This window comes from Xenopus laevis, chromosome 5L (genome assembly GCF_017654675.1).
Source record: "Xenopus laevis strain J_2021 chromosome 5L, Xenopus_laevis_v10.1, whole genome shotgun sequence".
NCBI classification, from domain to species: domain Eukaryota; kingdom Metazoa; phylum Chordata; class Amphibia; order Anura; family Pipidae; genus Xenopus; species Xenopus laevis.
In genome coordinates, this window is record NC_054379.1 from 54,289,174 (window position 1) to 54,313,584 (window position 24,411).

The window sequence follows — 24,411 nt, forward strand, 5'->3', positions numbered from 1 at the left end:
TTCTGACAGGGTTTGTCTCAGGTCATTTTGGAGAGTTATACATAATTTGTTTAGCAGTTCTTTTAATTTGCCCTCTGTGACTGGCTGATTATATTCACCGCTTTGCTCATTTATATTTGGAAAAGCTATCTGTGTCTGTGAGGTAACTGCAGCTGATGAAGCTGCGGTGCCATTTTGTGTGGGCTCTGTGTGAGTTCCCTGTGAGGTACTTTTGAGAGTTGTTAATTTTAATGGGGAGCTAGATTTTTTGTGTCTGCCCATAATGCCAGAGGTGAGTAAGTCCTTCTGTAAAGCTTCCCTTCTTTTCTGCACTGTTTAGACCGGGCTTACTTGCTTTTGAAAGAGACTGGTGTGGAGCTCCCTAGGCTATGCGTCCATCTTGCTCGGTGCCAAGCCACGCCCCCCCAAATTCGATTTTTCTTAGTGATTCAATTTTTATGGAGTGAAAACTCCAGACGTTGACTAAGCTTTCGAAACTCGAATGTACAATATTTATTGCATTTCAAAAAAATTGAAAAGTAAAACATCAGCATCTAAAAGCATCAGTTTATGAAAAAGTCAATGGGAGCCGTCTATAAAAAAAAAGCACACAAGTATTTTTGGAAATTTGGGATTTATTAGAGGGAAGTAAGAGATTATATAGAAGTCAATGGGAATATTCTCTAAAAAACTCATTATTCCAGTTTATTAAAACATTTTAGATTTTCAGCCTTATTGAAAATCAATGCAACAATATGATTCTAGTTGGTGTGCAACATTTTCTCTGTGGAAAATTGTGTGGGGATATTTTGACGCATTGTTTTATGCTATTAGCTAGCATTAGAGGAGAGAGTCACAAGTTTTGTCGCATTTTTTTGGCAGCACTTTTTTTTTCTTGATCTTGAAAATGAGTAAATAGGGCTCTAAATCTTTCTGCCTATTCTCTGTCCATAGTAAATTTGCAAGACTATAGAATAATAGCTTATGCTACAGAAAAAAAGTTAGAGCCTTCTGCAAAGCTGTCCATATACCAGTAGATTTCTCCCAGCCAACAACTAGATCATGCGGCCTACAGATAGGGGCAATGAGGTTAAATTAAAAGAAAGGGAGTTCTTCAATTTACCAGGGATAGCTCCCCTTTCTTGTAAATTGACACTTGAGGCAGGGTTCTTGTCTTTAAAAATGCAGATTCTTTTGCACAGAGCTCAAATTATATGGTTATAAATCATCAGCAGTAACTGGTTATTTATTGTTCCAATGTAGAATTATGAAAAAAAATAATTAAAAAGAATTTCATAAAAGAAAGCTTCCCATCTCACCTTAGTTCTGGATAAACATTTTCTAGATACCACTTGAAAGGCTTGCATCCCAGGTTTTTTTTTAACTCTAAGCGGCTCTGAATGCTAGAAGGGGGTAAAAAAGCACAAACGGGGTTTTTTTTTTATATCTCAGTTCATTCTGAAAATGATATCAAGTATCAGGCACTGTCAATTACATAATATATAATATGGATTGATGTATGCCGATCTACATACCTCAGACCTCCAATTTCCAGATTATTAATTAAGTTAAAAGAGCAACAAAGTACAAGGAAATGCAATGGATTGTGCACTAAGTGCTAAAATAACCATCAGAAATAAAACTTAACGACCAAAGAACAGAGAAAGTTCTTGTTTGCATCCATGCAATGTTGCATTACATCCATTCCCCTTCTATATTGATTTAAGAAATGTGTTAAAAAGACTATTTCAGAACCAGAGGAACAGGTTGGCTTAACCACACCAAATGACGAGCCAGTGTATCATTAGCAATTTGTCTATAATGTAATCTATGTTAACATTTTCTGTATCCACTTACTTTCCATACGGTACATTTCTTGCAGAAGGTACTGCTGCATAGTAGAAATTCTTATAATCATCCATCCAAACCTCTGCAGCCCTTCGAGTATTTCTGTAACAAGATTCATATGGTCATTTTTTATTTCCTTATATCACACATCCCCAACTACAGTAATTTTATCCAGAGGAAGAAATCCCCCCTCCCACTCCCATATTGTTTTCTATTTGGCCTCAAGATTCGGAAAAAAACTGTGTAGCACAATGCAGTATATATAAACCAGTGGCGGTGTGTTCGATAACTTGTATACGCCTTTTCCATGTAAGCAAAACCATGATCAACACCTTCTTTTTAATGCAATGATGTAATACCTATGGGTGGAGTAATAACTAGTACATTTTTTGCTAAAGATCATTAAGTGCCACCTCTTGGAAACCCTACAATATGCCTTCGATGCTAAGGGACTTCCCCCATCCTTATCAGAAGCCATGGTAGTGGTCATCCCAAAACCAGGGAAAGGTCCAACTAGCAAATAGACTCAAGATGGTTACAGCAGACCTAATTAACCCTGACCAATCAGCCGTTATGCCAGGGAGATCCACTAACATCAACCTCTGCCGCTTGTACACTAATTTGCAGATTCCCCATTCAGAGCAAGGTTAAGGGTCATTGCATCAATGGCCTTTGACTCTGTAGAATGGTCCTACCTGGGAGGTATTCCAGATATTTGCTCCTGGTGAGCAGTTCATCTCCTGGGGAAAGTTCCTTTATAACAACCCAATGGCATGAATAAGGGCCAATGGTATCACCTCCTATCTCTTCCCTCTCAAATAGGGCCATAGACAGGGTTGCCCCCCTTTCACAAATGCTTTCTGCCTTAGCAATACAACCCCTAGCTATTTTATCAGGAATCCAAAAAACATTCAGGGCCTCACCTTCCACACAATTGTCGAGAAAATCTCCCTGTTTGCAGACAATCTTATAATATACCTCGCAGATGCAGGCTGCCCTCTTACAAATGGTACATTTATTTGGCCAGTTTTCAGGACTACACATTAACCTGCACAAGTCCCTGCTTTATTCCATGCACAAATCTCAACCCCCACCTCTCCCACCCAGTGTTACCCTTCTTCAAGTTTCTTGGTATCACTATTCACCCTGACCTGGGTCAATGTGTCCCTTAATCTTAACCCTACCATTAACTCGATGATAGCTGACCTTGCTAACTGGGGTAAATTACCTATACCTTATGGGGTTGCATCTATTTAGTATTATATACCTTGAAAGTTTCTTTATGTGTTCCATATTATATACATATATTACAGCCAAGGTCTTCCAAGACATTAACAAAATCCTTATTCCCTTCTTGTAGTACAGAAAACACCTCATGGAAAAAGGCCATGGTATCTTAGTATTTAGGGGGCCTGGCACTTCAAAACCTACAACCTTCCAGATCCATATAACTCAAATAGGACACTTCAAGCTCTAATCCTTGGTTCACTGGAGGGGGTTAAAAAAAATTTACCTTCCACACCTACCCTCTGGGGCAGTCACTTTCAAACTACACAAAATAGGGCTCCCACTCTTATCTCCCAGGCTTATGGGACAACGCTTTACTGCCACACTTACGCCACCTTGAGGACTTCATACCTTTCTTTCCTACGAACAACTATTGTTGAAGTGTCAAACCTATAAACCACACTTCAATTTAGGGATTGTTGAAAATTATGAAGCAAAAAACAAGGTTGGCTTGCAATATAAGCTGATGCTACAGGGCTGATTATTAAATTCTCATGCTATTTGCACTAGTTTCTGTGCTGCCATGTAGTAATTATCTGTATTAATAACTAATCGACCTTTTATTATGACAGTTATATTCTCTGTGTGCTGTATATCGTGAGTGGGTCCCTAAGCTCAGCAAGTGACAACAGCACAGCACATGTGCAGTGAATCAGAAAAGAAGATGGGGAGCTACTGGGGCATCTTTGGAGGCACAAATCTTCCTTGCTAAAGGGCTGTGGCTGCTTTGGGCTGGTACAGAAGCCCAAAACAAAATGTACAACATTTCTAGCCTACTTCTTTAGTTATGCTTTAGTTCTCCTTTAACACTAAACATGTCCTCCTCTACCATACAACACATGTCAAACACCTGTCCCTACCAAATTATCATTTCTATGTGCCACAAACACTTCAAGACAGCCAAAAATCACTAGCTCATCGATATCCCTCCAATGATCCAAGAGGACTGGGAGGAAGCAACCGAGAACGGTTAGGACTACTTGATCTCAACTAGAGACCAGCTTATCCAATTTAAGATATTACACCAACACTACATTACTCCAGTGAGGCTCCATGCCATGGGTAGAAGACCAGATACCGCCTGTCCCTGGTATAATATCCCACAAGCCACATTCTTCCACATGATCTGGTCCTGTCCCGTTATAGCCAGGTACTGGTCAAAGATTCTCAAGATTCTGGTTGAGGTCTTAGACTTTACCAATGTTGTTTCTCCTCTTATATGTCTCCTGGGGGTCCTGGATGAGTTTATGATATCCAAATATACCAGTTACAGATTCCGATCCCTTCTGTTCTATGCAAGAACAGATATCACTATGTACTCCTGCCCACCAACCGTTAAAACATAGAAGCAATTGGTCAACAAAGTTACACCCCTAATTAAACTTACCTCAGAAGCAAGGGACACACAGGAAATTTGATACAATTTGGACCCCGTGGTGTAAAGCAGGGCTAGACTTCCTGGACAAACAGGCTAATGCACAATACCTAGTTTAACCTCATATGATTCTGTTCACCACACCTGTGCAACCATTTTCTGATTTTTACTGGAATGTAACCTTGGCTTGGCATTATAACATATTATGTTTGCTTGTTTACTAAAACTAATAATAAAAAAAAAAGATCATTAAGTACATCCACTTAATATTTACCTGGCAAACACAGTTCCACTGCCTCCGGGGAATGTATATGGATGCTGTTTTCGAAACACATGGCCTACCCTACTGCAAGGGACAATTTCAAGGCTCCCACCGCACTGCCACACACGGAATGAGATTTCTAAGTTAAAACAGAAAATAATTGTGTCAGAAAGGCAACGGATTTGTGAAATAATATATTAGAACAATTACTAAAAGTGATTCTGCAGATTTCCCTGCCCTACAGTAAAAAAAACAAACAAAGCCACTGCTCTACGTTACTGCAGAGCAGTAGTAGAAAGCCACACTGGAAACCAGATGGCACAGCTGAAACAACTGCAAGCCATACAAACAGCTGTTGCCTGTAATAAAAATAGAAGCGAGTAAACTAACTTAACAGCACACTGGTATGACAGAAACTTTTCCTGAGGCAAATAGTAACACAATGTTGAAATAGGCATCCAACAAGCCACAAGTGAACTCTAGTGAGTCAAGTGTAAAAGTTGAGAAAATGTTTATTGTTGGTTATTTTTTAATGGGCAACTAAGAAAGATTGCAATAGTGAAGAAGCTGTTCCTCTTGGTGGGGAGAAAAAGAATTATAGCAGCAGAATTAAATATACAAAAAGTCTGGAAAGCCAGCTAGTAAAGCTGCCAGTAGCCTCGGTGGGATAGAATGAATGCATTGGTAAATGTTTCAGTAAAGGAAGAAATTAAAAAAAGGAATGAAATCTGGCGATACTGCAAAGGAAAAAAGTGACAGGCAGATCTTCTCCATGTTCTTAGTTGAATGATGTTTGTGTACCTCAATTTTCATATACTGCCACAAATTCTTAGCTGGATTGTGATCAGGGGCATTCAGCTTTTGTTACTGAGCCACTCTAATGTCACTTTGGCCTTGTGTTTGGGATCACGGTCCTGTTGAAAAATGAACCTTCTCCCAAGGTTACTATCTTTTAACAGACTAAAACAGGTTCTATTGAAGTATTTATACCTGTATTTTGCACAAATCTATTTTCCTTATACAATATAGACAAAATATAGACAATAAGAAAAAGGACAACGCAGGACTTAAAGGACCAGTAACATCAAAATTTTTTTTTAAAAATTCGTTAGTATACGTTGAAAAATAAAGACCAACACAAATCAAACTTTTAAATTGCAAAGCCTTTATTAAAAAAATAACTTACTGAAACTCCACTTCCGTTCTTCTTGAGAAAAGGCGAAAGGGCGACCATCCATTCTACAGCAGTTGATTTCGGAGAACCCGATTGATCTTTGGCCACTGGAGAAAGGTGTCAAAGGTGATAGCAGGAAGGTAGAACTTGTAGGTGCTGCGGGGGTAAGTGCTAATTCCCAGTGCTATGCTTATGTATTGCCCGGCGCTGTCTGGCTCTGTGTGTATTGCCCGGCGCTGTCTGGCTCTGTGTGTGCAACTACAATCTTCAGAACAGAGTTACAGTCCAAGGTGCAGCAGCTCACTTCAATCTCCTTGTAAAAATCAGGCAGCACAGGAGGAGGGAGACGGGGCAGCGCAGTGCAGAGGCTGGGGGTTCGGGAAGAAAAAAACATGCCAGGGTGAGACGGAGGAGCAATGCTGGGAAGTGCGGAGCAACTTGCAGGCAATGGCGACGTCGGCTGGAGGATACATGTGCATCACTTAGAAGTGCTGCCCCACCTTGCCGGCAGAGCACAGCGGCCAGGAGAGATAGCCAGGGAGGCGAAATCAACTGCTGCAGAATGGATGGTCGCCAATTCTCAAGAAGAACGGAAGTGGAGTTTCAGTAAGTTATTTTTTAATAAAGGCTTTGCAATTTAAAAGTTTGATTTGTGTTGGTCTTTATTTTTCAATGTATACTAACGAATTTTTTAATTTTTTGATGTTACTGGTCCTTTACATCAAAGGACCAGTTGATTAAGGGCAAGTGCATGAAAACTCATCGGTAGCAAGTATGTATTTACTCCTCGTCTAACAACACATATTTACTGAAAATATTAAATCCTCTTTTTTGTGAGAGAAAAACACAAGGTTTTTCTCCTGCCATAAATTCTTTCTGAATTCTTTCTGAAAATTGTGGTGATAATTTGCCAAACTTTCACACTTTAAATTTAGCACTTTAGTAGCGTGACATGTCCTGATGAGAAATACAACAAAGAAAAGTTGATAACAAATGGTAAACAGACTGCACACTTACCCAAATTTTCACCACCCCAAACATCCATCATCATATCATACTTCCCTAATTCTTCAAAGTATGGTTTATCCATCACAAACAGCCCCCCTGCAATCATTGGAGTTCTATAGTAAAAACAAACCAAAAAAAATAAATAAAATATTAAAAAATTATGCACCACTAAATATTTTCACACAGGATGAACTGTACATTTTATATGGGACCAGTTACTTATAAGAAAATGCTATCACAGCAAAATAAGAAGCAATTGGTCACTTGATCTTGTTTAAATTGTGCATCTGTTTGTTTCAGACAAGAGAGTACCCATTGTGCCTAGGTTACCATATACATATACAAGAATTGGCATTCTCTTAAAGAATGCCAATAACTGCCATGCTGTTTAATTCAGCAACACACTCTGTGTTCTTCTCAATGTAATGAATGGCAAATATTCCTGTATACTAAAGCAATTTTAACTACTCAGTGGGGATACTGCTGGAAGCCAGGAAAAGGGAAACAGTACAAAACATTTTTGCACTGGAAAATGCCAAGAAACATACGCATAGCAGATATCACATGACCCTACAGTTTATATATTTCCTGAAAACCTGCTGTTAAACCTTTACAAACCAACAGTTTTTATGATTCTTAAAAAAACAAAAACAAATTAAAATTAGGGATGTACAGAATCCTGGATTCAGACATATCCTAGCATTTTTTCAGCAGGATTCAGATTCAAAAGCCTGGAGAAACCAAATCCAAACCCCTAAAACCATGTGACTGTCATACAGAAGGAAAAGTTATCAAGAAAGCCTCTGTATATCAATGTCAAATATATGTGTATATACAGTCATATGAAAAAGTTTGGGAACCCCTCTCAGCCTGCATAATAATTTACTCCACTTTGAACGAAAAAGATAACAGTGGTATGTCTTTTCTTTTCCAGGAATACTTGGGTGTTTTCTGAATAAAGCTTTTTAGTGAAGCAGTATTCAGTTGTATGAAATTAAATCAAATGTGAAAAACTGGCTGTGCAAAAATGTGAGTTCCCTTGTAATTTTGCTAATTTGAATGCATGTAACTGCTCAATACTGATTACTGGCAACACCAAATTGGTTGGATTAGCCCCATAAGCCTTGAACTTCATAGGCAGGTGTGTCCAATCATGAGAAAATGTATTTAAGGTGGCCAATTGCAAGTTGTGCTTCTGTTTGACTCTCCTCTGAAGAGTGACAGCATGGGATCCTCAAAGCAACTCTGGCCCTTTAGATCGATTCTTTAGGTGGCCATACACAGGGAGAACCTCTCTTTTGGTGATGTTGACAAACGAGTGGATCTCTCCCTGATATGCCCACATTGAGGTGGGGGATATCGGGCTGATACGATCGTGGGCCCTAGGGCAACTGGATCGCGGGATCACATCAATGAATAGATGTGGCCGCGATCCGACAGGATTTTTAACCCTGCCCGATCAACATTTGGCCGACTTTCAGTGTTAATGTTGTATTTAAATCACTAAACTCTTCACTGTCTGCTTAAGCATTTGCCTAGCAATATGAACTCACCACCGAATATGATACAATTTTATGGTTTCCCTCTTGATGTGTGTCTTTGCCATCACAGTCCTGTCTGAGAATGCAAGCAAGGTGGAGAAATAACCAATATCATAGACCTAAGGATGTAAGTAGTCCTATCAAACTAGGCAACTAAATGAGTCTGCTGTGGTTAGATAATAACACATTAGCATTCATGATTATTTCTTCTTTAATTCATTTTTGTAATGTAATCTAGTTGATTGGGATTAACAAAATGTGAATTATTAACAAATATTGAGATGTGTGCAATTGTACATGTATTTTTACAGTTTGGGTACAGCATATGAGATCACATTTAAATTTTTCGTAGTTGTCCATATACCTACTGTTTTTTTAATTCTTACTTTTATTGGGCACGAATGTGGTTTTGTAAACTGTACATAAAATAATGGGTTTGATTTATCAAGCATGAACATTAATGAAAAAAAAAGAAACATACTTAATTGGAGCTACTGGATTTCCTTGTCTGCCTCTTCTTTGTTCGGGTGTCATATAGTCCCATTTAAAAACCAAATTCCAGTCAAAACCTGAAAAAATTAATAAATATTGTAAGATTTTTACATACTACAGATATGGGACCTGTAATCTAGAATATTCAGGACTTGGTGTCTTCCAGATAAGGGATCTTTCTGTAATTTGTATCTCTCTGAAGTCTATGAAAATATAATTTAAACACTAAACCAATAGGATTGGTTTGCCTCCAATTAGGATGAATTATATTTTAGTTAAGATGGAGTACAAGGTAAGGTTTAATTATTACAGAGAAAAAGGAAATACTGTAATTTCTAAACATTAGAATTATTTGTTTGTTAGTTTGTTTGGGAGATGGCCCGTAATTCAGCGCTTTCTGATTAACTGGTCCCATACCTGTACTAACGCATGAACAGAAAAACAATGTGAATAAGAACCCAATTATAAATAAAAACACACTGATTAGTTAAATCAAATCTGTCTATTCTGAAATTATCTTATTTATGTCAATTACACAGGAAAGAGTATCTCTGGTTCAATTTGATCAATATAAATACTCATTAAATGAAAATATTGTTAAAAAAAAAAAATGCCTACATGCTGTTGGGTGACTGATTTGGTGTTTTATCTATTATATACGGTGACTAGTGATGTCATCAGTTATAAATGGTGAGTAGTGATGTAATTTTTGTCACTACTCACTAAAACTTGTGTATTATAATAAATATGATATGAAATTGTAATATTCTTTAAAAGTTGTATATTGTACATCATCCCCTATGCTCAGTAAGTGACAGCAGCACAGAGCATGTGCAGTGAATCAGCAGAAAAGAAGATGGGAAGCTACTGGGGCATCTTTGGCTTCAAAGCTTTTCACTGCTAAAGGGCTGTGGTTACCCTGGGCTGGTATAAAAGCCCAAAACATAATTTACAACATTTTTACCATAGTTCTTTAGTGAAGCTTTAGTTCTCCTAAAGAGACACCTGTTAGCAAACAGTTTTAATTTAACTGAACGAATAAACATGACATTTCTGTGCACATAATTTTAATTAAACCTTATATATTAAAACTGACTATATAAACATGTGAAGTGTTTACTCAAAGGGTGTTTGAACCATAACAACGCTTAATTTGAAGATTTGACCTTTTATGGGGTAGCACAAGTGCAGTTCAATTTTCAATGTATTCTGTGCAAAGGATGAAGGACCCATATAGAAGAGTTGTGTTAAGAAAGAAAAGCCACTGTACCTACAAATGTCAATTTAAATAAGAACGAATTAAAAAAACAGATAAATGTTGTCAAAAGGACAATACAGAAGCATACATAAATACCTCTAAACTGAAGTTGTGATTCTGATTTATACATACCGCCTTTCAAATCAGCTGATGCTCCAACATACTGGAAATTGTCCATGTTAATGACATCAATTATAGGAGACACAACTCTAGTCCGGTCCTAAAACATAAAATTAAAATTGTAGTAAAATTTTACAAAAAATAGATTACAGGTATAAGCAAAATAAATAAACTAACATGCATGATTTGTTTTCTCTAAACAGGCCATAATAATATGCACCTATATTACCCTATCAAAATCTATGCACATATGTCCAGTTATCTTGATGCTGAACCATTATTAGGATACACTAACTACTACAACATTCTAGTACGTAATGAGATGAAAAAGAAATGCATCGTTAAACAGTATATTGTGTTGTATCTATGATTGCCAACATGCAAAAAAAAAAATAAGAGAAAAATAATCTGGTTTACACATTCTGTTTCTCATGCTTAGCAACAGATGTGAAAATGAATTATGAATGGCTTATTGAAGGCTATGACCGTAGGCTATAAGATGCTACAATGAGGAGCTGTCCCCCAAAGAGGGATCAAAGCAGTGATAGATACAGCAACCTGAAAGTCTGTAGTTGACATTTGGCACATTCATTTTTTATTTTTTTATTTATTTTTGTTTTTTTTCCCAACACAAGTTATTTCGCAAATAGTTTCAACATTATTTATGTTAAGGACAGTTATTCGGGTGGGGGGATATTAATAAGGGGGGTACACAGTTTAATAGTTTGTCTGTGTTCTACCAATATTGTTGCCGGATTTATCTATTCTAATTGTGTTTGTCACATAGTTTTATTGTATATATTCCTTGGTGTCCATATTTCAATATGCTTTCCTATTGTATCTGTCAATAAATCTGTTAAGCACAACAGTTCTGTGTCTTTCCTGTAATCCTTGTGTGGTGATGTAAATTTTAAACCATTGCTTTGCCAGGGTGATTCTGGCTATTGCTAGAATTTGACTCTGAGTTCTTTCAATGGAAGAGCCAGTAATGCTATGCATATATCCATAGGTATGGATTTGCTGAAAACCTTCTCTATTATCTTAAAAATTTCTCTCCAATAAGTTACAGCTATGGGGCAAGTTCACCAAATATGTTTGTAGTCCCCAATCTCTTTGCATCCTCGGGAACAAGTAAAAGTGGGGAAAGAGGGCAGCCTTGGCGCGTGCCCCTGGCTATTATAAAGTTAGAAGAAAGAAGTCCCATGCATTTAATTCTTGCCCAAGGGTTGGAATATAAGACACATTTTCTATTAATAAATTTACCCTTAATTCCAAACAACTGAAAGCAGCGATACATGTGTCTCCAGTTGACTGTGTCAAACACTTTTTTGAGATCTAATAAGATCTAATAAGACAAATAGTAGCCTCTAGCTGTCTAGCATCTCAGGGGGGATTGCATGACCTTCAAGTATTTTCTTGAATGTTGCTGTTAAATGGGGTATATGGAGAGCTGCAAATTTCTTATAGTTATGTTATGGCAAACCATCCGGACTAGGGCTTGATTTAGCATTCATGTGTTTGATAGCTTCACTTACTTTATCTGTTGTAATCTCTGTGTTTAGTGCCTCTAGTTCCTGTTCATTTAGTTTCTGAAGGTTTAATGAGGAAAATATTCTTTCTGGGTGTTTTTTTCCTGTGGGGAGCTATATAATTAGCTATAAAAATGATGAAAAATTTGAAGAATTGAAGGGAGGTTAATACTCCCTGGCAATTTTGGATTGCTGTGATTTGGGGTAATAGCGAATATTTGTTTAGTTTCCGGGCAAGCATAGTATCAGGTTTGTCTCTATGGATGAATAGTTTTTGTTTGGACCATCAAATAGATTTATCTGCGTCTTCCATTAGATGTTTGGTGAGGTCTGCTTGGATGGTCTGTAGCGGTTTAATTAGGGCCGGATTTGAATTTTGTTTATTCAAGTTTTCAGTTTGTTTAAGGTCTGCAGTTAATTTTGTTATTTTTTTGTTGGCAGATTCTTTTATATTTGCAACCCAGTTTAATAAAGGATCCTCTCATGGTTGCTTTATGGGCTGCCCATATGATGCTCATTGATAAAGCAGGGTTCAAGTAAGAGGAAATATTCTTGTAAATCATTAGCTACATGTTCACTGATCTCTGGGTTCGATAGTAGTGCTTCATTTAATCGACAGTTGATTCTAGGGCTTAGACTTGATTGAAGTTTTAACTGTTATTGCTATTGCTGCGTGGTCTGACCACGCAATGGCATGTATACTGGTTACTGTGATGCGCGAAAGCAAGTGGATTGGGGTAAAGATATAGTCGATGCGAGAGTACACTTTATGTGGGTGGGAAAAGAAGGTTTCATTTCTGGCAGTGGGGTTTAGAGCTCGCCAAGCATCGACTAAGGCTAACGACTTAAGGGACTTTGTGAAAATAGCTGGGGGTTTGTGAGTATAATCTAGAGGAGGGTTTTTATCGAGAGTAGTGGATATTACCATGTTGAAATCTCCCATTATTAATACTTACCAAAGGCTATATTATTTCTCTGTGTGAAAAAGGAGTGGAAGAAACTCTTTTGATTCTCTGAGAGGGCGAAGATGTTAACTATGTTGTATTCCTTGCCTAAGAGAGTGCCTTGTATGATATATTGGCTCTGGTCATCTTTTATGGTCTGGGTTTCTTGGAAACCTAGTATCAGTAAAAGATCTGGGTTGTATTCTGTAACGTTGAGATTTGTGTTTTAGAGTGCTTTGTTCTACTATGATGGCATCATGGTTTGTTTCCAGATCATTACTCGAGTGCCAATGGAGTTGATCTCTTTTGTTAAATTTGTTACTGTTTGTTGTACATCCGCCTTAAAAAAAGATTGCATTTTGTGGAATAATGTGTTTAGTCCTTCTGTAAGGTCTAATTTCGCTAAGCATAACGCATGGGATGTGGATGTTTGAGAGAAGGTCTCTTCTGCTTGTGAAATTTCCATGGCAGCTGCGTTAGTGTTGTCACGTTGTTTAATGTCTTTCTTGACTTATGAAGTTAAGTATTATGGGGTATGTTTATTTCGTGCTCCTGTCATCTTCAGTTATATTTACATTTGATGATCTATAGGAGTGTATTGTTAAAGTAGGTAGTTTATGGTCCACCACCTTTGTCTGATATGATATGTCAGGGCTTGATCTCTGCGGTTACATGGGCCGCTGTCTAGCTCCCATCTGTTTTAACGTGTACCGGCCTCCTTACAAGTTATCCAGTTTGTATGGGTTGTTGTAGTTGGTTATTTTTCTTTTATTATGGCAACTCTTGCAGGTTGGGTTTCTAGGTAGATTGCTGAACTGGCTATATATGTCTCCCGTTTTGATGAGGGGAGGGGGCCACTGTCTATGCACTACCTGTGGTTTATATTGCTCGATTCGTACTGCTCCCCGTTTCTCTTATGGTACAGTTTCTGGGGTGTTCAGTTCATACAGATTTGCAACCAAGCTATACCCTATGGGGTTATGTCCCACTGTTGCTGAATGGGGAGACTTCCCTGGGACTTCAGCTTATCAGTAATACTCTCCAAAACAGCATCTCTCCCACGTGGGCAGTGTGGGGTCCACTATCAGGCTGAGAGCTAGGGGCCCGGTTGTTATTTGACCCACTAACCTGCGCGGATGTCTCTCTGGAGCTGGGGGTCCCGTCTGTTTGTTAACCTGGAGGCCAGTCACGGGGGGTGCGGATCCAAATGTGCCCTTGAGAGCTACAAGCGCTGCTCAGTGCAGGAAGTGGCCGAATTCTGTCTGCACCGGGCAGTTCCATTAATGATCCAGTGCTGGTCTGGGGCGAGAACTTTTTTTTGTGTGTGTTTTATTGCAGCCAACCAAGTTCGGGTATGCTCCGGAGCTTAGGCTGGTGCATTCTACTAGTTCGGCTGTTGACTCCGCCCCCACGTTCATTATTTTTTAACCTAAAAGGGGCCCAAAAATGGGTCTGAGACAAAAAGCTAAAGCTTTAATTAGACCAGTAGTGTCCAAAAAGGTTGATCAAGATCTTCCATGTGGTTCTTATAACCAGGTTTATTTTTTAAGACAGGCAGAATGCTAAATACCAGTATCGGAACTACTATCCAGAACCAAAATTCAGGCAATGCTGTTCCCTAAAGGCTAACGCTAAACAAAAATTTAAATTAAATTACCTCAGCAACCCTTTCTAACAGAGGTTCCAACCAGCGTTCATTACATTCACAATGGCTGTCCAAAAACGTAAGAACTTTTGATTGTGCTGCATCTGCACCCTTTACACGAGAACGCATAAGACCTACGAGGAGAGAGAACATATTTTTAACAGCTATATAGACCTACAATTTAATGAACATATTCTGTTCTTTCATACAAATTACTGGAACAAAATTAAATAAAATAAATCTTACATGGTGTACTACACAAAACAACTGGATTTTACTGGACTAGTAAAACGGACAACTGAAAATGCCCTAAATAAATATAAAATTATTTAGGGACAGATTTATTAAGGATAGAGTTGCGATTTCCATGAAAATTCTAGTTTTTGAGGCTATTGTTTTGGCCAAAATCTAATTTTCGGGTAAAAAAAAAAACTAAAAATTTTCAGGATTTATTACACCCCAACTTGAGTCATTCAAGTTTTTTTTCAGCTAAAAACTCGATTAATTCTAGTTTTCAGGTTCCGCAACTTGAACTCCACGAATCAAGTCTTTTCCATCACAGTTTTTTCTTCAATAAGAAACCATTTGAAGTAAAAAAAACCTCTAAAATGTGACCTTTGATAAATAACCCTCTTAGCCTGCACTTCTCAAAATTCAACATTTTTGGCAGAAAAGCATGATATTCTTCTTTGAAAATACCTATGGTTTCTTTATTTCTTTAGGGCTTTTGACAAATCATAAATATGTATTATTGGAAATGCCACTGAGCAACATAGAGGTTGTGTAAACAAAGCCCCAACTTGTCTGACAGCACAACACACTTCTATAAAAACAAGGACTTCTTCAAAGAAATCCTTTTCATGTCAAATATAACAACCAGTTTGTCAATTTACATGAGTGGTTTTCATTTTGGTGTTTATCCTCCTTTAAATACCTAAGCTCCATAAAAGAAAATATACCACTGGTTCATTTATAATTTTTCAGTATATCTCTTAATATAGTTTCTAGTGCTGACATATTCTATGGTACTGTGTAACATTACAAAGAGTGCAGCATCCAAAAAAAGGGGATTGTGGGTCTTTAAATTAACTTTTAGTATAAAGAAAAGTCTGAAAAATTACAATTGGTCTTTAATTTTATATTATTTTTGTTCATCGCTCTAGTATCCGGTTTGGAATTTCAGCAGCTATCTGGTTACTAGCGTTTATGTTGTCCTATCATTCAGAAAGTGGAATAAATGAGAGACAGGAAGATGAATAGAAGTATGACTACAGTGAAAATCAAAAAGGGTATAGGTTTTTTGTTTTTTTTGTATTTCAGTGCATCCTCTGCAACACACACACACACAAAGAACAACTGAGCTCAGATGGGAGATAATGCATTCCAACCTACTGGGTCAGCCAGTTCTACACTGGCAGTGCCTGAATGAACTGACAGGCTAGGGCTGATTCTGAAGACATCAGAAGCTTGCAAAATGCAACCTTTGTTATAACAATCTTGCTTCAGTTACTTTAAAACTAAGTTACTATTATACTGACCTTCTCGTCTATCATTTCTAAGTACACGTACTTTTTCAATCTTTTCAAGCAGAGCCCCATCTTCAGCTGTAAAACATGTAAACAAGTTTAAGTGATCAAATTAAGATTTAAGTAATCTAGGCAAATTAAATGGATCCAAAATCAATGAATTAAAAATCTGCAATCAAGCATGATGCAATAAAATGTGTCCATCTTACATTATACACTTACAGAAATGGTTGTATAAAATCAAAATTAATAGGTGTAAAAATATACATAATTAATATCAGTTGTCTTTTCTAGTTTATAAGGTACACAAAATTTGCGAATGTTTAAGTGCTTTTGGTTACATACTGTGTGTTACACTCTCTTTTGGAAGACTCAGTACAGAACAAAAGTGCAAAGTAAATTTGAAGCCAGCGTGTCCTTTCCTTAAGTAAGTCCTCAAATTAGTTTAAAGGAGAAGGAAAGCTACAGAGGCATTTTATTGCCAATAGATTAGCTGCAATAGTACAAGCTAGAATGCTATATTTATTCTGTAGAATGTTTTACCATACCTGAGTAAAAAGCTCTAGAAACTCTCTGTTTGTCTAGAATAGGAGCTGCAGTATTAACGTGATATGACATCACTTCCTGCCTGAGTCTCTCCCTGCTCTGGGCTCAGATTACAGTAGAAAAGGGAGGGGTGGGGGAGAGGAGCAAACTGAGCATGCTCTTGCCCAGGGCAATGAAGTTTAAGATGAAAACAGGAAGTCTGATACAGAAGCCCATGAGTACACAATAGAAGGAAAGAAATGTGCTGTTTCTTTTGACAGGGGACTCAGAGCAACATTACTTTGGGGGTTTACTGGTGTATTTATATAGACCTTTCTGATAAAGCTTACTTAGTTTTAACCCTTCCTTCTCCTTTAAAAGACAAATTTAATATTGCATACTTTGCACAAAGCTGTATTGCAACTGTTTTTATGATTGCACTATACTATAGGTATTGGATCCCTTATTCGCAAACCCTTTATGCAGAAAGCCCATGTATACTAAGGAGTTGCAGTAAATGTGTTTCTGTAATTTATGATGTACAGGTAGAGGTCTTCTCCCATAGACTTCATTATAATCAAATAATCCAAATTTTTTTTAAAAATTTCCTTTTTCTCTGTAATAATAAAACAGTACCTTGTACTTGATCCAAACTAATATTTAATTAATCCTTATTGGAAGCAAAACCAGGTTATTTGGTTTATTTAAGGTTTACATGATTTTCTAGTAGACTTAAGGTATGAAGATCCAAATTATGGAAAGATCCATTATCTGGAAAACCCCAGGTCCCGAACATTCTGGATAACAGGTCCCTTACATGTACAGTACTAGAAAAGAGTTTGTCTTTCGACAAGCAGCAGAGTGCCAAAAACACATACTGACATAACCATAAATACAAAACAAAAAAACCAACAACTTCTCATTCACTAATTCCTGAATATACTTTTCAAGCACATAAGAAAAAATCTTGTTTGAGGACAGCTTTTCTGAAATATTCAAGGCACCTTTCTATATAGTGAAATTCATATATTATTAAATTATTATTTGCGTGAGTCAATTATCATTATACTATATACATCTGATAAATAAGCAGTTAAACTCACCAATATCACTGTAGTCATCAACAAGAATAATTTCCTTGATAAGGTGCACTGGGCTTTTTTTTAATACACTGAAATAAAAATGAAAGACCATCAAATCCTGCTGACCAGCAACATAAAATAGATCAAATTCCAGAATCAAAAACAAAATCGCAAACAAAAAGCCTGTGTTGTACATCAACAGAGGTGACCGATTTTGTTTGCAAAATCACTCTACTATTCAAGGCTTAATATAAATTGTATCTTGTTTAAAAAACCTTCATCCCCCATTTTAGTCTTTGCTTTTACATTACATTTGAAAGACAGGCAACAATATTTTGGCATGCAAATAAATGTTAGTTATTTTATTGAAAGACAACTCTTATACAAATGTTTACTTAATTGGCTTTGTTTAATTAAGCTATATCTGAGCAATTCTTCACATGTACGAAGTGACTAGTCCTGTAATTTGACACGTGTACACAAATGGCAATTCTGGAATATATTATATGATAATACGTGTATTTTTACACGTTGGTAGTGAAGGAAAGCAGCCCAATATTTATATATAGGCACCTGTGGGTCCTTGCCTAGGGCAACAGCTGTAGGGGGGATGCCCACAGTTGCCCATATATTAAAACAAGAATATTCCTCCAGTCCGCAGCCAGACACTGGTGGAGCTGAGGGGAAGTGATTCGCTCTTACACAAACTGTACAGAGCATGTGTTGGTCACCAAGGAAAGGGGGGAGGGGGCAACACTGGACAGTAATAATGCCCTAAATAATAAAATGTTGGACCTCAAAGGGGTTCAAGAACCTCTGCTCTACTCTATATACTGAAGATAATACTAAATTTAGATTGATTGCTTTCTAAGTCCCATGTAAATAAGCAACTGCATTTTTTTTTTAACCACTAATAGTCTAATAAAACTTTCAGGGATTGGTGTTACTTTGACAAATTTACAAATTTTGCTGCATCCTTTTCTTTCCTTTTTGGTTTCTAACATTTAAGGTACTAAAGCTAATGGCACAGGTACATTTTTTCTCTGCACACAAGCATTTTCCAGTAAAAATTCGCTATTCATGCAAAATGACAAGTAGAAGTCTGCTCCTGTCTGTGCTACAGAGCAAAGGCTAGTTAAGGAGCAGATTGCCATTTTCTTCAACAGTGTTTTTCTGCCAGCTGAGAAAATGGCATGTGTAATTAGCCTATGGTTGTATCATTACTATTTTACATTATTTTCTTAACTGTTAGCTAATCCAGCAAAGCCATTTAGCTCTGGATTTGTTTTTAAACTGAAAAAATATCATAGCAATTTATGTCCCAAAGTAGTGTTTCTAACTTCGGGAAAAGAAACTAAATCTTGATATGTTCCATTTTGTGTGTATCAGTTTGCATTATGAGAGTTTACGAATATAGTTCATGATATTGATTATAAAAAAAAATTGAATGATGAAAATAAATTGAATAGATGTGCTCTATCCTGCAGTGAAACATTGCCTAAGTGAATAAACACACCATTTGGAGCATTATTACAGATCATAACTTTATGCAGCATAAAAGCACACCATTGGACATAAATCTTCAACTATAAGAGCATACTACCTGATTATTGTGCGCAGTAAGGCAGACCTGGCTTCGTTATGAAATGTGATAACAACACTGGTTGCTGGTAAATCAACCCTCCATGTTTTTTTACGACATCTTAAAAATAAAAACGTTTTAGAGTGTTAATATGAATATTACGTGCAATATATACAATATGTCTGTATATGTTCATATTGGCTAAAATATCTTCTACAACCAAAAACGAAACACTGTATTAGACAATCTGATGTCAATCCTTTGTCTTGATCTCCATCTTTTGGTGCGGAGGGGGGTCACATGTCGCAGGCAATTCAAATATTCATATAAACTTCATATGCAATAACTACTGTTCAGGTGAATCCAATTATGTAGTGGAACTTACAGATACTCCTCGTGGATTGTTATACCTTGAGGTAGCAGAACCCTGCTCTATTACTATTCTATTATCACATAAAAAATAAATTAAGACTTCTCTCAAGTCATTGTTTGTTTTTATTTTAGTCAGGTAACATGAGACTTGACCCATGACAAACACCTGTGTAATTATGGATGATGCAGATGGCAAGTCATGCCTTCTCATGCCAGTCCAAGGTGGCATTACACAAAGGGTGGCATTTTAAAGAGAGACGCATTTAACTGAACTGACATGCAGGGCTCTCTCTTGCTTACTGTCAGGCATGTTCTCTTTTGACAGACATGTTTAAAGGGTGTGTACTGGTATATATACTTACACGCACGCACGCACTTACGCACACACACACACGTTTATAAAAATTTGCTTACGTACTGTTCATGCCTCGTGTCTTGGACACTTCGGTCCATGAGGAGTTTATCACTTTCCACTTGATTAAACTTGTTCCGTGCATAGGCATCCTGGCCAGGTCGTACTACAGTAGCTCCGACATAAGCATCTTGATTAAAGTCTTGCCACCTTACTTTACCTAAAAAAAATATAATAATTTTATTAAATATATACAAAATGTAATAATATAAATGCAAGTTATACACTAAATGGCAGTGTGTTGGGGGGTTTACTTAACTGTGAAGAATCAAGGGGTTTTTGCAGATAAGTTGTCTTATTCTGGGCAGTGTCATTCTGGGGCCACTAAAGCAAATAAAGTTCTGTCTTGCATAAAAAAGGGCATTAACTCAAGGGACAAAGACATAAATATGCCGCTATATGTCCCTGGTAAAGCCTCACCTGGAGTATGCAGTGCAGTTTTGGACTGCAGTCCTTAAGAGGCATATAGATGAGCTGGAAAGAGTGCAGAGACATGCAACTAAACTGGTTAGAGGGATGGAAGATTTAAATTATGAGGGTAGACTGTCAAGGTTGGGGTTGTTTTCTCTGGAAAAAAGGCGCTTGCGAGGGGACATGATTACACTTTACAAGTACATTAGAGGACATTATAGACAAATAGAGGACCTTTTACCCATACTAGAAAACTAGAAGAAAAGAACTTTCATTTGAAGCAACGTAGGTGGTTCTTCAAAGTGAGGACAGTGAGGTTGTGGGAGGTTGTGGAATGCACTACCGGGTGATGTTGTGATGGCTGATTCTGTTAATGCTTTTAAGAGTGGCTTGGATGATTTTTCGGACAGACATAATATAATTACTCTATAGTTAGTTTAGATATGGGTGTATATAATTTATGTGAAGGTATGGAGGGATGTGTATGGATGCTGGGTTTTTGGTTGAACTTGATGGACTCTTTTTTCAAGCCAATTTTACTATGCAACAAACTATGTAACTATGTAAATATGAAGCATTTTGTTGTGCAAACAAAAATATTCATATAATCCAGATTATCTAAACTTGCTCATATCAATATATTAAGGACATTAAGATATACAGGAAATAGTAGTAAAGAATTTGCAATATATGTATAGATGTTTTGCTTACAGGAGTGGACATTTTTAGTAGCTTTAGGCATTAAACATTGAAATGCCCTTAGTATATTGATATAGGTCAGTACAGAAGATCTTTTTTTTTTTTTTTTGTCTGTAAATATAGGCTTGGCTCCCAACTAACAGCAGTGGTCAACTAAATTGCATTTTTAATTCCTTGTACAGAAAGTACAATTATGGTATCTATTATCCAGGAAACCCGTTATTCAGAAAGCTCAGAATTAGAGGAAAGCAATCTCCCATAGACTTTTAAATATTCAGTTTTTCAACAATATTTTTAAACATGTAATACAAAGATATATCATGTCTACTTGAGGTAAGTTTGTAACATGTAGATTTTTACATTATGCTATTGCATTATAATACTCAAAGAATAAAACAATAAAGTAAAACAAAGATAATATTATGTATGTTAACCACCTTGAGGCACGTCCACCAGATGTGATACATTGAACCAGTTTGTGGACAGCCTTTAAAGCAGTTGGGATCAGCTGATGTCACACTTTTGGCTATTCTTTCAGGTGTCAAATACTATCTGAATAGTACTTTATAGGAGTCTTCCAACAATACAGTTTTTATGGAGCTAGATTTGGTGATTTCCCAACATTTCGTCCAAATTTCGGGGTCATAGGTAGATGTTGTCCTTTTCCCATGCCCGAACATATGCATGTTGCCTAGGGTTTGATAGGTTATTAAGGGCTGAGAATAAAGTGGAGACCATACGGATTTGGCTAGATGGGTGGGTGTACCACCGTTCAAAAAAGGATATGTTATGCCTGGCAGTCTCCCGGTGATCCTTTAATGATGATATATAGTGTATTACTTGTAATGCTCTAAAGGACTGATGCTGGGAGACCATGTTGGCTCTGTGGCACAGAGAAAAGGTTGCTTATTTGCTAGCATAACCCTGAACTGTAAGATGTTTACCAAAGGCAATAATATTTCCCAGGTTGAACAATCACCATCACCAAGGCAGAAACTGGTTATATCCTGCTGATATGTTAGCATACCCTTGCCCACCAAACCCTTTACTTGATATAAGTGGCCAGATATATACTTAAAAATGTTAACATATTGATGCAGTGTGGGGTACCTGGGTAACAATGCAAATATAAAAATGTGGTGTACAGATACTCAAGCATATAGACGAGTAAGCTACTAAACCTTCCTCTCAAGGCCCTTGAGAATCTCTCTCTTTCCTTTCCATAATCTTGGTTTCCTTCATTTTCCTCTCTAAGTTTGTTTAACTTGTAAAGTTGGTTGTGTTTATTATGAAACTTAAAAAATAAAATCTTTAAAAAAATGTTAACATAATACAGGCACCCTTTTAAATGTGAAATTCAGAGATTTAGTCTAGATTCACAGAAAGGAGTAAGCCACACTACCCATCAACTGAGAGACCTTACGTCTTGCAAAATATGACCCAAGCATGCCCAAAAAGACCAAGATCTGTACTATTAGTGGCTGAGGACCAACACACTAAGCCATGTTGCAAATATTGTTGAGAAATACTTACTGCACCTCAGATCTATGTGCAGTCAGTAAATATTTTTAAAATATAGTATCTGATGAGCACATTTGTTCAAGATCGGAGTTCTAGTGATGTTTGAGTAGACCCAACATCTGCTGGGGGTTTACCACTGGTTGGGCAATTTTGGGGGGAATTTGGCCAACCATTGCAGGGTAGGGTTTGGTGTTGGTCAGACTGGGGAAGTACATTCCTCCTCCTCTTTTCCTGAAGATTCCCTGTTTCAGAACCAGAGGTGTGCACAGAAGTAGCATACAGAGCAAGAAGATACTGTATGTTATGCGTTGGGTGTGCATTGTACACACCACTGATATTATTGATATTATCAGATGTAAGAAATTGCCATCTTGGTTTTTAATTTTAATAGGAAAGCAGTTGCGCAGGGAACTTACATGAAACCCTAATTATCATAAGAAAGGGTTTCCTGTGACTACTAAGTCCTATGTCTGCTGTGGGGACTTTAAAATCAATTTACTGTATGCGAGAAAACCTGCTCAACAGGATGTAGGCAAGTTGTGTAACAATCCATTGTTTTATTTTACAATATATCACTTTAATATACGCTTATTGGTGTGGATTGAAGATATAGTTAGTGAAACAGGCCAAGGTAGACGCAGAACTTTGCTGCAAAAAATCCTTTTATTCACACAACATGTTTCGAGCAAAAATGCCCTTTGTCAAGTGTGGATTCATGGTCTACTTGCTCAAAAGGACCAGAACCCTAGTATGTGGGTTGAGGTATATTATTATTAATATAATAGTATTAGTGATTATATTATCAGACACTAACTGATGAAACCTTTAGCCCTTACACATTAAATTGCAGTCAGACCGAGCAGTACAGTGATTAGAGGGACAGACAAACTTCTTTCAATTAAAATTTGTTTTTATGAATTTCTTTTCTAATTGGGTTTTTAATAATAACGCTAAACGTTCATTCTGCGTTCATCACATCATCTGTGTATGAAAGACTATATGGACAGAAACAGATCCATAACTATGCTGCTTCAAAGATGCTCCACTTGATTCCTTATAAAAAACCATGTACGCTTCAGCAAATGTTTAGATGAAGTGCAGATAACTCTGTGTAAGGGTAATGGCTGACAGTAAGATTTGTCGCCAGTGATAAAACTGCACCACAAATCTCCTAAAATGCTTCTCTGCCGGCAATAATTACAATCAACTATGGTAAAAATTTGTCCCAAAGTGGCATGAAGTTTCCTTGCGAGGAAACTTCTGGATGTGTAGGTTTTATCACCAGAAATTTCAATTATTGCCAGAGGAGAAGCATTTTTGGGAGATTTGTCGCTTACATTCGTGCATATTTATCGCGGGCAACAGATCTCCCTGTCGGCCATTAAGATAAAGCTGGTCATACACAGGCTGATAAAAACTGCAGCTTGGCAGCTCCAGAGCGAGTCGACACTTGCTGGCTTCACAGCTGGGTCAAGTTGTTGCTATGACTTCAATTATCCAGACATTGACTGGGGTAATGGGGTTGCCAAGACAGAAAAAACTAGTAGGTTTGTAAATATGCTGAATGACAACTTTTTATTCCAGCTCGTTCAAGAACCTACTAGGAATAACTCTCTTTTGGACCTTGTAATAACTCATCTCTAACATTTGTGTGGGTGAGCATTTAGGGAATAGTGATCATAACATGGTCTCTGTTGCAGAAGCAATTTTATAAGGGAGTAACTAAAACACTAAATTTCAGACGTGCAAACTTTGACCGTATAAGGGCATCTCTGCAACATATTAAGTGGGAAATGCTTTTCACAGGATTAAACACAGA

General features: G+C 37.2%; 1 protein-coding gene across 1 annotated transcript in view; it reads right to left on the minus strand.

Moving 5' to 3' along the window:
• Nucleotides 1-24,411, minus strand: part of galnt2.L (polypeptide N-acetylgalactosaminyltransferase 2 L homeolog) — a 46,824-nt gene that overhangs the window by 10,412 nt on the left and 12,001 nt on the right. The window contains exons 3-13 of the mRNA XM_041562773.1: nt 19,968-20,121; nt 19,199-19,297; nt 17,617-17,684; nt 16,001-16,066; nt 14,475-14,596; nt 10,357-10,444; nt 8,956-9,043; nt 6,943-7,046; nt 4,764-4,890; nt 1,837-1,929; nt 1,299-1,382 (exon numbers count right to left, since the gene is read on the minus strand). Coding sequence (XP_041418707.1) covers nt 1,299-1,382; nt 1,837-1,929; nt 4,764-4,890; nt 6,943-7,046; nt 8,956-9,043; nt 10,357-10,444; nt 14,475-14,596; nt 16,001-16,066; nt 17,617-17,684; nt 19,199-19,297; nt 19,968-20,121 — 1,093 coding nt within the window. The remainder of the gene's footprint in view (nt 1-1,298; nt 1,383-1,836; nt 1,930-4,763; nt 4,891-6,942; nt 7,047-8,955; nt 9,044-10,356; nt 10,445-14,474; nt 14,597-16,000; nt 16,067-17,616; nt 17,685-19,198; nt 19,298-19,967; nt 20,122-24,411) is intronic.